Source organism: Nanorana parkeri, unplaced genomic scaffold (assembly GCF_000935625.1).
Source record: "Nanorana parkeri isolate BGI_ZX_2015 unplaced genomic scaffold, ASM93562v1 scaffold1638, whole genome shotgun sequence".
Taxonomy (NCBI): domain Eukaryota; kingdom Metazoa; phylum Chordata; class Amphibia; order Anura; family Dicroglossidae; genus Nanorana; species Nanorana parkeri.
Genome location: NW_017307906.1, coordinates 202,272 through 220,481, shown reverse-complemented (window position 1 = coordinate 220,481; position 18,210 = coordinate 202,272). Strand labels below are relative to the sequence as shown.

At 39.7% G+C, this 18,210-nt stretch overlaps 1 protein-coding gene across 1 annotated transcript; it reads right to left on the bottom strand.

Moving 5' to 3' along the window:
* Positions 1 to 6,871: 6,871 nt before the first annotated feature.
* On the bottom strand, positions 6,872 to 17,850 carry LOC108799136 (chymotrypsin-like elastase family member 1). Its single transcript, XM_018570958.1, has 8 exons — positions 17,811 to 17,850; positions 14,986 to 15,083; positions 14,082 to 14,182; positions 12,889 to 13,014; positions 11,135 to 11,271; positions 8,689 to 8,834; positions 7,946 to 8,095; positions 6,872 to 6,897 (listed from the first exon to the last, which is right to left on the bottom strand). Exons 1-8 carry the CDS (start codon positions 17,848 to 17,850, stop codon positions 6,889 to 6,891), a joined length of 807 nt encoding a protein of 268 aa, XP_018426460.1. The 3' UTR covers positions 6,872 to 6,888.
* Positions 17,851 to 18,210: the final 360 nt, after the last annotated feature.

Below are 18,210 nucleotides of genomic sequence, written 5' to 3'. Positions count from 1 at the left end.
TGTAAGACCTTTTGCCAGTAGCATTTCATGCTCGAGCAGTGACCTCTCATTTATAGTCCTGGTAGGAAAATTTTATCACTACTAGTAATGGGAATATACCCAGATGTTCCACATAACATAGTTGTCCTTTCTCTAGTTTTTTTTTTTATGTTATCTTACATAACAAAGTCAAATATACAAATGTGTAATTACTGTTATAAATAGAAATGGGACCAAAAGAGTACATGAACCTGCAATATTTTTGTGTAATGAAATAAAAGAAATGTACAGGCAAAAACTACATTACAGTAGCAATACAAAACACTTTCAAGACCCCAAGACAGGGGACTTGTGTTTGTGTGGCTCAATAGTCAGTTATGGCTCCGTTGGGCATGTTTGCACAGGAATGCTAAAGTAAGAGCATTTTAGGTTAAAGTTCTAGTTTGCAGTGAATCAAATCTGCAGTGAATGGTGATCAACAGGCAATCAGAAATCCATGTGGTAAGTCTTTTGACTTACTGATGAATCACTGCTAAAATCAGTTGTTTACTGTTTTAAAACAGTAAATGTTTAAAAGCCACCAGCACCAATAAAGGTATGTGTATGTTGGCGAACAGCAAACCTGCCACTCTGATCGGTGAATGGCTAGCAAACTGTTGGCCTTGGCCAGCTTTAACATTCCTAGTAGTAGAGTGCAGCAGACTTATTTAAGTATATTGATTGTTCCTTGTGATAAAACTAAACAGTATATTGGACATAAAAATTCTACACACCACTGAAAAAATGCCAGTTTTTAAGATATAACAAAAATCAGATTTTTTTACAGGGGGCACCTCAATTAAAAACAAACGAAAATCTTTTAGTGCTCATTCAAATAGGCGTGTGCACGTCCGTACAGCATGCACACCCATGCAAAGACCAGATGCCGGGAGGGACAGATGCTGCATGTAATTGCATGCAGCAGCCTGTACCTTCCAATAGGAGGACACGGCTGCATGCAGTTACACACAGTTACACACAGCCTGAACCTGTAGATCCGTGCGGGTCCAGATGCCTGCATTCGGATGCACACTGTCTGTATCCAAGTGCAGACACTGGGATCTGCACGGATGCGCAGGTTCATAACTTGTTTCAGGTGATAACTTCCTGCCATGTTTCCTCGGAGTGATGATTGCCCACACAGAGCATATATACTGTATTGTTGTTTTGTCAGTTACACCCCTGTTCCCTCAGTGTGATGAGTATTCTCCATTTTATTGCTGCTATTCCTCACCATCCCCTTGCTGCTTCCCTCTGTTGGCCCTAAAACTGGTTCTTAATGTTAGGATGTGGGGACAAAGTCATGTGACCACTGTGATTGGCTGTCACAGCAGTCACATGATCTGGAGCTGGCAGGCGCCACATGACTAGTGATGAGACCTTCTGTAGAGTGGGGGGCTCCTGAGATCATTTCTCTGCTCTCCAATCCTCCCCACCTCCTGTTGACTTTCAAAGGCAGAAGTCCGCAAATCAAAACAGCAGAGGGCCTGCACAGTGGGCACCGAGACAAGCCAGGACATGTCTGCTGCGTTGTAATTAAACGGCTGGACAGCGGCTTCTTGAATGCGGGTGGGCGTCTTTAGACATCCCATACCGTCCCGCTTGTGCCTGCCGCTAGGCGGCGTGCACGAGCCGGAAATCGGCTTTGAATGTAAACAGCCAGCGATGGCTGTTTACATACAAGCGTTCGGGCATCTATAGAGACGCCCGATCGCTTGTAATATGCGTGCGGGTGTGCGTCCCATCCCCCACCGCAGCAGCTGCTGCTGCCGATCCCGAGCTCCATGGTGTGGACCTCGGGACCGGCACAGCAGCTCTGCGGCCAGAGATCAAACGGAGCTCAGTACACTAGCTCCGTTTGATCTCCTCCTCCTCTTCGGAATGCAGGCAGTGATGTGTATTACATCACTGCCTGCATTCCTCTGTCACTCTCCGGTACAGAAACCGGAGAGAAGCTGGTAAAGCAGGTCTCTGCTTCATCAGCTTCTCTGGGGGTCCCTAGGTGACATTAGGGGTCCTAAAGACCCCTGATGTCTCCATAAAGAGGACCTGTCACTGCAAATTGGCTATAACATAGGGAGCTTGTTTGCTCCCTATGTGATAGCAATAAAGTTTAGTGAAAAAAAAAGGTTTAAAAAAATTAAAGTTACAAAAAAAATTAAAAGTCACATATCAAAGCAAAAAACATTTTTTAAGTCCCCCGCCCCCACATGCACACGCAAACAGGCATCAAGTCCGCCTACGTGCGAAAACGACGATTACATCCATTGCTCCGCACATGTTACATATCGCCGCGAACGTCGGAGTGAGAGCAATAATTCTAGGGCCATCAATCACTGATAACACTAAACTGATGAGCGTAAAAGCTTTTAAAGCGTCGGCTGTGGTCAATTTTGAGTATGGTAGTTTTTTGCGATTTAGCGGGTGCACGCAATTTTAAAGCTTGACAAGTTTGGTGTCTATTTACCTGACGTGACCCCGTCTTTTATATTTTACCAAAAATGTAATGGTAATAATAAATGTTTTATAACATAACGTATGGATAACAGGTTTTTTTTCAAAATTGTCGGTACTTTTTTCATTATATAGTTAAAAAAAACCCTGCAGTGGTGATTAAATACCACCAAAAGAAAGCTCTATCTGTTCCCAAAAAATGGTATAAAATTAATTTCAGTACCGTACAATCCAAAACAATAAGCAAATCCTCGCAAAAGGAAAATTGGATAAACACCAATACAGACTCATCACCGCAGACTAACAAGTCAAGACAGCCACTCATAATCTACAGAACAAATGTATCCATCTATGGCACAGATGACTAGGGCACCAAAACCCAGAAGCCAGAAAGGACATTATAAAGAGAGGCTTATCAGCAGATATAACTGTACTGCCCTGCCAAATGCTCATGACATGCAATTGCTGCATGGAAGCAAAAGCCACATGCACCCCATTATACCTGGCTCAGTGATAGCCGCAGCTGAGATTCATACACCCTTGCTACAGGCATACACCACCACACTATACACATTCTTGAACAAAATGGTGTAGCAGAATGGAAAAATCGCAGTCTCATAGAAATGCCCAGATGCATGCTGTCAGATGCCAACCTACCTAAGAAGTATTGGGGAAAAGCAGTCATGACTGCAACATACAGTACCTACAGAGAAAACAACCTTCAAAAGCTGTTGAAAGCACCTCATTTGAAATGTGGCATGGATCAAAATTTAGCCTTGGGCACACCAGAGTTATGGGTTCCAACAGAGTCCAGTCAATGAAACAGCAAAAGGATCTGGGATGGGATCTCTCTCTCTAGAGGTAAGGCTTGCAAAGGTTCGATTCTTGATCTTCGAATGAGTGCTTCTTCTTTGATGGTACATGAGAGCCTCTTCTTGATTGTAAAACAAGAACTTCTTAGCTGCCTTGTGCAGCAGCTTTTTGTGGGCCCTCTAGGGGGTGTCACTGAGCCAGCCCCTCACCCAATCAGGCTCTCCAGGAAGAGAGGTAGAGCAGGGGGCTGACATGTTTTATGATTCCTTACCAGCCCCTCCCAATCTGTCAATTTAATTACAATAGTCATATTTTTTATAAACTTACATAATACCACCCGATAAACTATAGATTATTGTGCGTTATGAAATTAGCTTTATACAGATACCAAACGTGACATACCCATGATGTATACCTCCCTGCGAAGGGGAAATGTAGGTCTCTAGCCCTCTGCACCTTCTAAACCCACCATGTCTGTTATGTTTGTGCTCAGGATCACATGGCACAGATACATATACAGTATATAGAAATATATATAGAAATATATATAGAAATATATATAGATATTTATATATATATATATCTATATATATTTCTATATATATTTATTATTAATGTATTACCCCCAGGTCCAAAGTTATAAATACTGAGTGAAACTTGGAATCTAATGTTACTGCCAGAGGTGAGATGAGGGTCAGTTGCTCGTTATCATTGCAGGTGTTCTTTGGGGGATTAACTGAGGCTTCCCATTCATAATTAATTGGTATACTGGCTTTTATTATCCCTGCCATAAAACCATTACTCAGCCAGGCCTGAAACAACAACTCGGGTGCTTGGCAGACTGTGGAATGTGAAGGATCTTCTTTTGATGATCCTTTGACCAGAAACACACAGATGTTTGATTTGTATCTAATTTAATCATAACTAGAAGTGATAAATTTCAACAAACTGTGGGAACAATGGAATTCACTAATTAGTATTGGGGTGCCCAGGCCTATTTACCATTACAGTGTATTAAAATGTTGTTGTTGTTGTTATTATTATTATTATTTGTATTATTATGGATTCATAATTTGTCAACAGTTTGCCAACAAAACTCAAAATCAATTAAACCACGCAGGGAACTGTGCAAATAACTCCAGTGATGGCAAGCTGCAGTACCCAGAAAGTATAATCACTTCCCCCAAAAATGCAATATCTCTTATACTGCGTTATACCAATAAATATTCTAAATATAAATATTCTAAATGTGCAAATTATTTTAAATATGATAGATGCATATCACAGAAAGACAGTTATAAACTTTTCTATATAGTCACACATGCATATAAACTCCTTGTGTACAAAAATATTCAAATAATGTGTCCCATGCGTCCTTTGTGTAACACCCACATTCATAAATTCGTGATTCGATCCTCCAAAATAGCTGCATGATTAATCTTCCCAAAACCACTGTGCACCTTATTTCCTCCAAACACACTCACCAGATAGTAGGTTTTATGCGCTTGTATCATAGGAACCACAGATTTCTTTCCTTGTTCGTCTCTCCAGATGACACAAATCATTAGGGCAATTCCAGCCCTCTCCCTCTCCTCTCTATAAACGTCTCTCAAAAACCACTCATTTCAATACTGATAGGAATCCACTTCCATACGAGGGTGTAATCCACCTCCTTCTCTACTCAGAAATAATTCCCAATGAGAGGCAATTGACTTTTAAAAAACTTTTTTAAACCTTTTTTCTTATTTAAATTTTTTTTAAATGTTAAAACATTTATTTTAATTGTATTTTTGTAAACTAGGGGGCACTAAGGGGTGATTTTTTTAATTAACAAGGGCTTTGATGCTTCGTATTTCTAAATAGAATCAATGTATCAATTTCTTTGTATCAATTTGCAAACACAGCGGCTAGCTGTTTACAAAACACAGCTGACAGCCGCCGGCTGTGTAACTGTCACAGCTCTGCGATCACAGCGATCAGCTCTGGCGACCTGAACTGCTGTTGAAGGTCTGCCTTAGACCCAGAGGGACACATCAACAGCAGTAACTCAATGAACTGCTGGTTCCTTCACGGACCAGCGTTCATTGTATCACATGACAGGATTATTCCGTCACCTGTCTTTAACGAACTGATTGATGGTGACGGGAAAATCCCGTCATCGGTTGGGAAGAGGTTAAAGTAGAGGTCTGTCAAGTCAGTCCCTACAATTAACTGTTCAATCACCTCTCCTGACTACCTCATCTATGTAAATAAATCTGTGGTTTCTCAATATATAAACATATAATAAATGTTTCAGAAAATATGTAAATCTTTTTTCCATTTTATAATGCTCAGAGGAATTTCATACATCATATATTACTCTGATAGGGAGTTTTTTTCTCCTATCATTTGAAAGGGGGTGAGGATTCCCCTATATGATATTTAACCCGGTCTGACCGTTTAGGCATTCCACCCTTATCAGGGCCAAGTAGTCTATAATTTGATTATATAAGAAGTGGAAAAAGTTCATAATAACAAGTTGTTCTCTGAGGACTTTCAGGTGGACAGTTTCCCCCATTATTCCTGGAAATTCTTCAAAGTTCAATATCCCTACTTTAATCCATCTTTCAAAAATCCTATATATTCATCCCTTATATAATAAACCTAAGATTCCCTGTAACAGGTAAAAAAAACCTTGAATTCTGGATATTAAAGTAGCTTTACACTCTCAAACTTTGTTTACCATAATAGATCCAGATCAAACAAATATACATTGCCCAGCAAAGCATTGGTTTACACTTTTGCCCAAACACAATCATCATGTTTCTGAACAGCTGCTTCCAAGTCTCTCAGCTCAGCTTCCCTGTCCAGTACTAGTTCACAAAGGACAGTGAAGACTCCAGCAACTGGTCATCTACTAGCCTGGTGAAGGGAGGAGCAGGGAAGAGGGGAGTAGCTTGATTTGCTGTGTCTGTGTGTTTGTGTAATCTATGAGAGCTCAAGAGATGGAGGCTCTCATAGATTAGAGTTAGGACCCAACTATCCAGAGCGGTCTTGATGTTGCCTGTGCGGCTTTCACATATTTTGCAAAACGTGTGCAACTAAAACCTCTGTTTTTAACCTTAGTAATAAGGCAGTGCATTCTGGGGGCTGGCTGGTGAGTGCGCTGGGAAATGTTTGGTTTTGTATTGTGTAAAGCCCTTCCATGTGCACCTTGCTTTAGAGCTGGTTCTGAATTGATGAGTGCCTTTGCCATTCGTTTCACATGTTTGGTTGTGGAGACACACACAACTTAATAGCACACACAAGGGTGACTGCATAGCACTTGAGAAAAAAGTCACTCTAAAACAGGAAGTTAGCACAAGGGTTGGGCTTGATGTTCCTGATGTACCCTGATGTGAAGAAGCCCCCTGCCCGCACCCCCATCTTTAAAAACCCAGTACTACTTATCATTAGGAATGTAATGTGTTATGTATGGAATGAAGGAAAGAAGCGATATACTCAAAATGTTCTGCTGTTCAACTATTTATTATCAAGCTGATCTCATTAAACATTATAGGTGAAATAAAATTCAATGCGACAAGTTTGTTTCTCTTCAACATCGTTTCAGAAAGTGTTCTCAGTTTAGACGTTCTAAAAGCAAAAATAGATCACGTTAGTTGGTAAATTCATTGAACTACTGTAGATACAGTGTATAATAGTCAGCATACTGAGCAAACTCCTTTCTTGTTCATAAACATAACTGTACCATTTATTAGACATGTAACTACGCAAAAATGTTTTGTTTTTCTTGTCGGATCAATTTGAATTTTTATTTCTTCTTTTTTTCGGATCCGGGATCCGAAATTTGATTTGTTTCGTTATTTGGATTTCAGATCCGTCCGAATTGTCGTTTTGGAATAAAGTCACATGACCGTGCCTGTAATGCAACCCCAACATCCGAAAAAAACATCTGCTAGGCCAGAGAACAGTCACATGTCCGATTTAGTTTTGTTTTATACGAAATTCGAACGGATCTGAATTTTCGTTAAAGGAGCATTTAGATTTATTCACATTTGGACTCGTTCAAATTTCCAAAATTCAGATGCATTCGAATGTCTGAATTTAACGAAATTTGTGTGAATATCTATTTGGAACAAAACGAAATTTACGTGTCTACCATTTTACAGATTATGCAGCCAGCACTAAATTTCTTCTGCTTCTAGTTAGGTTCTCTCCTATAAAAGGTGAAAGCTCACAACTCTCAAATGCTCTTTTTTTTTACCATTCACCTGTCAGCAATGACAGATGAATGAACCAGTAAAGACAGTAGCTACATGCATAACAGGGTCAGGGTAATTCCTATCTGAAATGCCTTAATCAAATAGTGGAGAATTTCTACAAAGTGGTCTTCAATTAAACATTGCCATAAAAACAGCTGTGTGACTTAGCCCTAAGGCTCCTTCCACACGGGCATCTTCCGTTCTGAGCAGCATAGAATGGTGCAAACTGAACGGACCATACATTTTTTCCCACCATCTTGCAATGAAGGAAAAAAAATGAAATTACCAGACCCATATTAGTCCTATGTAAACGGACATGTGACATGTGTCCAGAGAGGTATACTTATTAGCATGTGACAATTTATTTTTGCTGAGCTGTGAAAATTAAAGTATATGGGTATTATATATTGATGACTTACGCTGTTGATCCAGGAATTGTAGGCAGATACTCTGGTGAACACAGATGGTTTCTGGAAGTAGTTGCATCCAAGAGAGGACCCAAAGCTGACAATACCATGGACTTGGTATGAACCACCGACAGAACAGTTCAGGGGTCCACCAGAATCACCCTACAGTTATATGAAAAGAAAAACAATATTGCTAAAATCACTGCAATCACTTGCTGCATAATTCACATTTATGAAACATGGAGTCCTATATCCTTATGATTTGACAATATATAGAGTGGCCAAATGTTTCCAGGATTGCAAAGTGTCTTGTGTTTATAGGATAGCATCTAAATCAAATTCAGATAATAAAATTGCTGCATACACATATATATACAGTAGAACATCTAGAAGTTAACATTTTACAAATTATGCAGTGATATAATTATTAATTGCAAAATTCTATATACTGTAGGAAGTATACGGAAGTTTATCAATAAGCCTCAGGGTGTGTTCTGTTCTTAGATTAGGGGTTCTGCCTGCTTTTTCCTTTGCTACATTATGGTTATCCTTGTATGTATGTATTTTTTCACTGTGATCTCAAAGATTGTAAAGTGATATGAGACGTTGTTTTCTGCCACTATATAGTTAAAGCATTCTAGAAATAATATTATTTCTGATAATGATAATAGTAACAGCAATATTTAAACTGGGGATCTCTTTTCTATTCTATAGAAGCTCCAAAGAAAAACATGCAGTATAGACAAAAAACTCACGTTGCAGGATGACCTGACTCCATCACCACCGGCGCAGATCATGGAGGTCTTAACTGTGCTCCCCCACCAGGCGCTCAGGGAGCAGGTAGCTTGGGCAACCACAGGCAGAGTGACCTGCTGGAGAATGGTGGCCAGAGCACCGCCAGCTGAAGACAAAGAAAGGTTTGTGTTACAGCCACTGAAATATAAAGCTTATGCCCAGGAGAACAAATGATTTGCAGATTTTGCTGTGGGGATCATGCAATTCAGGAATGTACACAAACATAATTTATAAATAGTATGATTTCCTGCAATCCTACTGGCATAAATACAGGTGAGTCAAAAATATTGCAATTCCAATTATTTGATTCTCTTATTGCTATTCATACTTCCACCCCGCGTACTGACTTAACCCTTTCCCTGCCACTGCCGGCACCACTTTCACCATGCGCCAGCACCTGCAACCTCTCCTCCCGGCCTGGGTCCGCTCCAGGCTGGGATTTGTTTCTCCTTGAATCCCCGCCGCTCTCCCCTGCCTTTATGGGCTGAGGCAGCGAGGATCTGATGAGAAATGACCGGAGGGGGGGGGGCGGAGGAGGGAACCAAAAGTTCAGGATGTTCAGGATGGCTGAGCGGTGTGCAGATCAGAGCCGCCGGGTGTAAAATCCTGGATCTCCGGTGACTCTGTCATCTGTGCGTGGCCGAGCGGGTCAGATGGCTGAGCAGGAGGAGTGGTAAATATGTGTAATATTTACCGATCCTCTGTGCAGAGCAGACACTGAAGTGATCATCTGATCACTCCAATTTTTGTAAACAACTGGGGACACATAGAACTATGTGTCCCCAGTTATGAATGAACAGGAAGTGCTTTACATCACTTCCTGTTCATTCATGAGTTTCTCAATGGGTGGAAGCCTCAGTATAAAGAATTCTACAGATCATAATAAATAGGCTGCAGAAAAAGAGATTGAGGACTCTGTGTCCCCAATTTCTTTTTCTATTTCCAAAAGGAAATGTCAGGGGTCTGTTTAGACCTATGACATTCCCCTGAAGCACCCCAACAAATTATTAAATAATAAAAAAAATATATGTATAACACAAACCCTCCCCTTCCTCCCCCCCGCCTCCCACACATACATAACATACACATGTACCATGTTGTGGTGTACACCATGCACATGTTATAAAAGCGCACGGCAAAGCATTTTGACGCATTGCCGCGCATTATGATACGCTAAAGTTGCAGTTTAATGTATGCTTGTATCATTTTATCACAACACAAACAACACTACAGTGCACAAATGATTTTTAACATAAGTAGCTTTTTTACAGTTTAGCAAAGAGGCGCAATTTAAAATTTACAAATATTTGTTATTTATTGACTCAATACAGTTTTTTATCTTTTAGATTTAGTCATAAAAAGATATATGTTTTTGTGCTGATACTGATACTGATTTCAGTTTTAGCTTTATCAATTCAATTGTGTATTTTTATCGGTTTAATATTGATTTGATAAACATTTACGCAATTATCACAGGGCCTACAAATTTAGTAGCACCATCTTTTTATTCTACTGGTACTGTGCTTTTGGAAAATATATGGTTTGCAGGGCCTTTTACAAAAGCTAGAAAAGCAGCAATAGAAAATCAAAACAATGGGAAAATGTGCAAAAATGGTGTGGCCAGCTGCGGTGTAAAGTGTTCCGGAGGGCTTGGCAGCGAAAGGGTTACTGGATAACCGGTGTGTCATATTTCCTTTTGACAATTCAGGTCAAATAAGTAATTACGTTTTTTTTCTTTTACAGACTGCATCCCAAAAAATAAACATGCATTTATATTTCACTTATATTTATTTTATTTCCCTTTTTACATTCCCCATATAAATATGTATCTACATTTATGTTAAATATAATGGGAGTGGAGCTGGACATTAAAATACATGTTCCTGAAGTGGAAATGACACAGTGGTTCAAACAGTGGAATGAACAACTGGAAGTCCTGAATGCAATATGCTCTTTACCTTGCATGATTTTTATTTATGAAGCCAGAAGCAGACCTAAACAGATGACTACTGACAGTAAATCTGACTGTAAGGCGGTTTTCAAGGGAAGAACAGTAGTCCCGTGGATATTTGTGACTCCTTTGAAGTTGCGCCTATATTCTCAGATAGCCAAATAAAAAATATTATGCGTACATGAACAACAAGTTTATCATAACACATAATACCTTTTTTACATTTAACCCAGCTCAAAAAATAGAACTTGTCAGGGAGCCTGTAGCACTAGTTCTAAATAGTTGAGGAGATACATTCTGAACCAAGCTAAAATCAGATAGCATATCTATTTCAAACACGTTAACACTGCTTCCCTTTTCAAATGGATCTGTGCAACAAAGTTGTTCAACCCCCTCCCGACTATATTAACAAAACTGTGGGCCTAAGTTTACCAAAGAACAGAATCAACACTTACTACTGGTTCTTCCCCAGCCAGTGACAACGCAGTTGTAGTTGTGTGCCAGGATGTAGCCACTGCTTGGCAGAGAAGCCGCTCTCACAGATGTGTTCAAGGTAGCGCTGGAGGCCAGCCACAGGATAGCAATATCAAAACTGTAAATTATACAAGGTAATAGACATTTATACTGGTGCCTTACACTCATAAAAAACAGACAACCTATAATGACATGTAGAGTTAGGGCAGGGGTAAACCTCCTATCCATCGCCCATGTACACAGGGGCTAAGCAGATAACATGGAGGCCTTGCGCAGCAGAGCTAAGGTCTGGAGCTGAACTTCCATCAAGCACAAAGCATGGAGTTTAGGGATGTTCAGATACCAGTTCAGATACCAGTGCCGATACTTGGCATTTTCACGAGAACTACCAGGGTTGCAGCGATTGCAGTTGTGACAGGGCCCTGGCGCTCCACCACTGTCCTGAAATCATTAGTCTGCATCCCTAATATATATATATATAAATAAATCATACATTAAAACTGGGATGCACAAATCCCAGGAGCCCCGTAGCCAATGCTCCTTAAAAATAACAGCTGCCTCCTAACTTTTGAATTTTTCTCTAGTCTAGTCTTGGAGCTGGAAAAGTATCTGTACTTGTACTTGTACCAGGTATGGTACTTCGGTACTTGGTATCTGAACATCCATATTGGGGTTTGTTTGAGGTTCTAATATTTTTTTTCTTGAATTTCTCCTTGGTGCTTTGTTTTCCCTCCACAATCAAAAAATAAAGTTGTAAGTTAATTGGCTTCCATCAAAGATGTCCCGAGGGGTTTGCGTGCCTATATAACTGTGATATACATCAATGTTAGACTGTAGACTATTTTGGAGGCAACTACTGTTATGAATTGTTCTATGGTTTAAAAATAATTCAAACTAAAAGGATCTATTTGACATTGTTAATTGGTTCTTTTACAGGATCAATGCTGGTCATATACTGCTTGCGCTGTGGGCGGCCCAGTAAGCACTACCTGGCTCAACAGAGGTCATTTTTCAATTGACTTTTGTCAAGGAGCCGATTGCAAAATTGTTGGCCAGAATGTAACTGCCATTTAGATGCAGTCGCTGTTTGGTAGTGAGCAGATGCGGGTCCCACCAGCTGCTGAATACAATAGCTAGCAGGGGAGATTCCTTCATTCACTTCATTCACATTGTCTAGTGTGGATGAGAGAATCGATTGCATTATCTTGTTCAGCCCCCAGGGCTCAACAAGGGAAATCTTAAGTTGTATATCTAGTTTAAGGCTAGCAGTCCTATTTACCAGCATAAAATTAGAGGTCCAGAGAAGTCTGCCAGGTTTATAAGTGTTGTTAGAAAGCAGAAACCTTACATTAAGAGATGCCAGAGAACTTACAGTAGGTCTTTCATATTTGCCACATGTCTAGGTAAACCATTTCTATTGAATAAGGTTCTGCATCTTAAAAGTTCAGAAACGTGTGAGAGTTGTGTTGAAATTGGAACACGTGTAAGGTACTCTGGGTTATACTACTTATTACAGGCTTCTTATTAGTGTATGTAAGCTATATATACTATAGTATGTAGTGAAGGAATATGAAATAGAAAGTCTGCTGTAACATATACATGTACCCTAAAGACGATTTGTAAACGTTTATGTTGTACATAAGGCCATTCCATCCACTTTTTATAAAAAGTGTAAAAAATGTATATGACTGTGGGGAAGCAATAACAGATCTACTGCCATGTTTCAGCTTTTTACCCGGCAGCGACATTGTTGGTGTTCCAGCTAGCATGCTTCCTAATTGAAGACACGGCGATGTTCTGTTCAGTGCCATCGTTAGCGCTAAGGCTGTATTCTCCCAGGCCAACACGGTAGGAAACAACTCTATGGACAAAAATAAAACAATAAAATAAAATTAGAGATTTTTTTTCTATTACTAGACATATTCTGAATTACATGGGGCAATGAACATTTTTGCTCCAACATCTGTGTATAATAACCATCTGTGGGAACATCATACATCGACTGGCCTTCTGATCTGTATATCTGATGTCAGAGGTGATTGCCCCTTGTCAAAGCAGACAGAGCACAGGCAGAAGATGTAATTTATGTATTAGCATTGTCAGTGAGGTTACCCTAGAATTAAGTTATACAGTAAGCTATTTTACATGCAAGCCTTGTGACACCTAAAGAGACACTGCCACCTTTTGCCTATTCAGGGTGTAAAGGGGCTCCTCTTCCACTGCTATTTTCCATGCCCACACTCCCCAGCTCCTTCCTCCATTGTGCCCAGCACCCAATTCAACAGGCTTGGATGGCATCAGATACTAGGGGGAGTGGTGATGTCAGTCTTTCTGTCATGCATCAGTGCCTCTTTTCCTGCTAGTCCGCTTTAATGCACTTCATAAATGTTATATTAAGGAATGTGGACAAGTAATTGATAAAATAAACCTTTAAAGTCTCCTTTACCTTGATTACCTAAAATTAAACTCACCCAAATGAGGCTAATTTTCACAGTGGTCTTTCTCTGTGATGTAGCTCATTAAGTCCACATTCACACTTGTGTAGCATGACATTGCATGTTGCATTTTTGCAGGTTTGTTGCACATTGGGCAGCCCTTTCTTTTTAATGGGCTTCCCTACATGCGGCAAAGTAACTCATGCACCTTCTGAAGTTTCAACATGTTTTTTACGTATTTGTTGCAGGTGTTTACTTGGCACATTTGGGGTGCTATTACACACATCTCTGGATTTTGCATGTACTACACAAGTGTGACTGGGGACCGATTTTATATTTGTTAACTGATTTGAGCTGTCACTGGACAGCTCTGATCACAGGCATGATGTACAAAACCAGTTGTCCTTAGTAAGAACTTGTACAACAGAAGATGACACTGCAGAAGGAATAATATTAGTAATAATAATGATAATAACAATAATAATAATAATACCTGTCCACACAGTGAGCAGCAGTCAGGACACGGTTAGCACTGATCAGGGAACCTCCACAGGTGTGGTACCAGCTGCTGCCAGACAGGTACTGCAGAGACACCTGAAGGAATTAAAGAGCAGAAATGTCAATTTGCTAGAAAATAAAACAATGGAACCGGTTTATAAAAATTATAAAGCAGAATCGAGACAGAGGTGTTGCCAGAGTGTGCAAGAATTCAAACATTCGAGCTATCACTTTCTCCAACAATTGGTCCCCACACAGCTTCCATCTCTTGTATCACTTGCCCCTCCCTTTTAGACTGTAAGCTCTCACGGGCAGGGTCCTCCTAACCATCCTGTCTTGATATGTATTGAAACTGTAATGTCTTCCTTATATTGTAAAGTGATGCGCAAACTGTTGTCGCTATATAAATCCTGTACAATAATAACCTGTGAATCAAGTGTGTTCATAAGTTCAAGCACTGCCCAGCAGTCAAAACCATAGACACAGTATGATAGGCAGAAGGCACAGTCCAGAACCATGTGAAAAGAGTCTGCAGTCCCACCCAATAGAACTGTGATGAACCTGAATAAATTGACTGAAAGCGATTATATAAAACTCTGATTGAAAGTCATTTGTGTGCGTTTCTTTCTGAATTCAGCCATATGCATCTACTGTTAAAACTTTAATTCTGAATATGCATTCTCTCAGCCTAGACACATTTCTGTCACTTCCTTTTCTGTTTGACTAATTCTGTACAGATAGGTATAAACAGGTCATAGAACAAGCGTGGTAGTTTAGAAAGACTTCCCCTCAACAAAATCATAGATATAAAAAATTTAGAAAGCATTGTATAATGGGTACAGATCATTCATGAAAAATTTCACATCGATGACTTAATTTTGTGCTTGGACGTAATTTACCTGCCATGGCCAGGCATTCCTAGCTACATTGGAGCCTCCTACCACACGACTATTGTCATTGTCCTCAAAATAGCGGATGTCACTATCGTCACAGTATCCTTTAAATTAAATAAAAAATGTTGTTAATAAAACCCCCAGTGTATATGTGAATACATTATGTAATTATAAGTGGAACACCTGCATCAAGGGCACCTCTTATTTAACATTTCAATACCAATGTTTCTTTACCCTTTGGTGGTTGTGGTAGGAAAACAGTTGGGCCTAAACAACTAGTGAAATATAAACACATAATTAAAAACAAAAACCTTAATTCCGTGATTTGCACACTTTTAACCACACTACAACAATGTTCCTGCTACAAAGCATCATGAAGTTATTTATATATAGCTTTATTTTTTCAATTGTGTGGTAATTTTTGTTTAATAGAACACTAAAAAAAGCAAAATGAGTGGAAACTTTATGCTCGTACAAAAGATTTAAAAACTCACAAAATAGGTTATATATAAAAAATCAAAACTGTCCTGCCTTTCAGGCCTGGCTCACACCTAGACGTTTTTGAGCAGTAGGAAAAGCGCTTTTAAACGCCCAACACAAGAAGTCCAATGATTTTTCAATGGCCCCTGTTCACACCTGAGCAGCAAAACGCTGGCAGGAAAATGCCAAACGCTGAAAAAAGTTTGAATGAGCCTCTTTTGGCAGTTTCAAGCTCGTTTTTCCTGTATAGACTTCAATGGAAACACCAGAAAAAGCACGTCAGAAGCATGTTGCACATTTTTGTATGCGTTTTTGCGCGTTAGTCCATTGACCGCAATGTTTCTTTAAGCTGCCAGTCAAAATGTGTGTCTTCCTGTGCATGCGCTTTCACGCACGTAAAAATGTGCCAAGCGTGCATAAACTTGCAAATAACGGCACACTGAACCCACGCGTACAAAACTGTAAAAAGTTTCTAACAAGAGCTTTTTTTTTAAAGCTATTCAAACTGTTTAATAGCATTAAAAGCTTCAATTTGCTTTTGTTGCCGAAAATAAAGAACATTACGGCAAAAATTATTGCTACAATATACTTGAGGGCCCAACTACACTATAGTGTTGCGACACACGTTACATGTGTTGATTTTGAATGACACACCAACGCACTAAGGGAACATGCATGCATTGCAATGTGCCACAATGCACTAAACACAAAGTAGCTGCCTTAAATAAGGCCTCCGGGCTGAAATTTTATTAACCCTTACAGAGGGGCAACCCGTGCACTGCGATGGTTAACTGTTAATTTTTGCCTAGGGTAAAAATAAAAGATATACTCACATAAACCTCCAAGCCGGCTGGCTCTTAGACTGGTCCCTAGAGCATCTCTCCCCCTCCTCTGCAGCGGTCTAGGAATCCTAGAGTCATCATGTCCAACACAGTGTATAGGATGTGAGGACGCTGAGGGACATAACATCACTGCAGCAGAGGAAGAGAGAGGCTGGAGGGAGCATTGTCCGCTCAGAGGTTCAGGTGAGTATAACTTCTTTTTCCTGTCCCCTAGGCAAAAATTATCAGTTTACCCTTGCAGTGGGGGCTAATGTTAATAACATTTCTGCCCGGAGTTCTTCTTTAATGCAAAGCATGTTAACGCTGAAAAAGTAATGTCAAATGTTATTTTTTATTTGGGATTAAGTAGGTAATGTTTAAAACCCGGGTCAGTTTTTTTTGTCATTGGTGTCTCACTGAGGAGATTTTATATCCTGCTCTGTAGACATAGCAGGAAGTAAAGGAACCTCTTAAACGTGTGAGAATTCCCCTCTTAGGCAGTTGTTACCAGAATAAGTGTACCCAATGAAAGATTTCCTCTTCCTTCCTTCTCCTTTTTACCTCTTCTGGTGACAACTCAAAAGTTTAGATTTCCCCCCACTTTCAGTCCTGGTGACAGTGGTTACCAGGATAAACAGATACAGTGGACCTCCCCAACTAGGAAACAGACAATAAGACCTTGACGGAGATTCCAACCGATCCATACTCTACCCAAAACAAAAAAATGGCTATGCATATACTGCAGTTTAAAGTGCTAGACCAATGTGGGTTCACTATGATTTTTAGCTGATATACTAAACGAGTTGAGAAACAATAAATTGTGTGAATATTCACATGAATTAACCAAGCATGCGTACATGAAATACCTAAACAGGAACATTCTTTTCACAAAATTGGATAATTGAAACATTCACACAATTTTCTGTGTGAAGTATTTGAACCCTTAAGTAAGTCTGCTATCTGATTAGTAAATTGTAATACATGTGAGCTATGGGGGTTGATTTACTAACCTTTTAAACACACCACGAACGTGTATACACCTCTGTAGTGTGTTCCCTCCCAGCATGATCTATGGGAGGAATCGAAACACCTTTGTAGTGTGTACACACCCAGCAGGTGTGTTGTTCAAAGCCCTGCAATGAATTGCAAGGTAATGTGGTGTAAATTAGCTCTATGTTATGTTGCTTGCGTTGATGAATGCAGGAATGTAAATGCATGAGCTAACCATTTTTGTCTAAACTGTGAAGCAGCATTATATATGCATCATGTGCATGATTTTTCCATATATGGCATTAGTGGAAATATGCTTTTAGAGACTTTTTGGTTGATAAATACGTTTTGCTGTGTGAAAATCACACACACCTGGTGTGTGTGTGTGTTTAGGTTAGTAAATCAACCCCATGCTGTCTTATTTGCAAGTCTGTTGCTTTCCTAAATAAAATATTCCCAATTTAATTAATTAACCCCTATTTTATGCTTCAATTTATGTCAGCTAGAAATTTGCTACGTATAAAGAAAAGCACGTCTTACCGCAGAGGACAAGGGCAGCGAGTACCAGAAGCCTGAGCATTGTGAGAGAATTGCAGGGACAATCTACTGTGAATTCAAGCCTTAGCTGTCTCCTCTTTTATACAAGTGAGAAGTCAACAAGCAGTGAGAACCTTTCCAGGTGATGCAGGGAGAGCAGGTGGCAAGTTTGTTCTAGATTTCTCAAGGACAAACATTTTATATAGAGGTTAGCAAACAGAAAATGCAATAAACAGAAGAAGGTTATTGGGACATTTTCTAATATGGACATGTCGAAAGTTACAAATCTGCTGAATCATCATAGGAGATAGAGTAGGCCTTTTCACTTTCAAGACCTTGCAAGACTCATTATTGTATCTGGGGAGAGCAAGTTATTTTTGAAGAACTAAATATGATATTGCAG

Excerpts from the sequence above, each read along its gene's own strand:
- LOC108799136 (XM_018570958.1), bottom strand. The coding sequence starts at position 17,850 with ATGCTCAGGCTTCTGGTACTCGCTGCCCTTGTCCTCTGCG. Across the intron at positions 15,084-17,810 it reads CGCTGCCCTTGTCCTCTGCG|GATACTGTGACGATAGTGAC; the intron begins GTAAGACGTGCT and ends TTTAATTTAAAG. Across the intron at positions 14,183-14,985 it reads GGAATGCCTGGCCATGGCAG|GTGTCTCTGCAGTACCTGTC; the intron begins GTAAATTACGTC and ends TAATTCCTTCAG.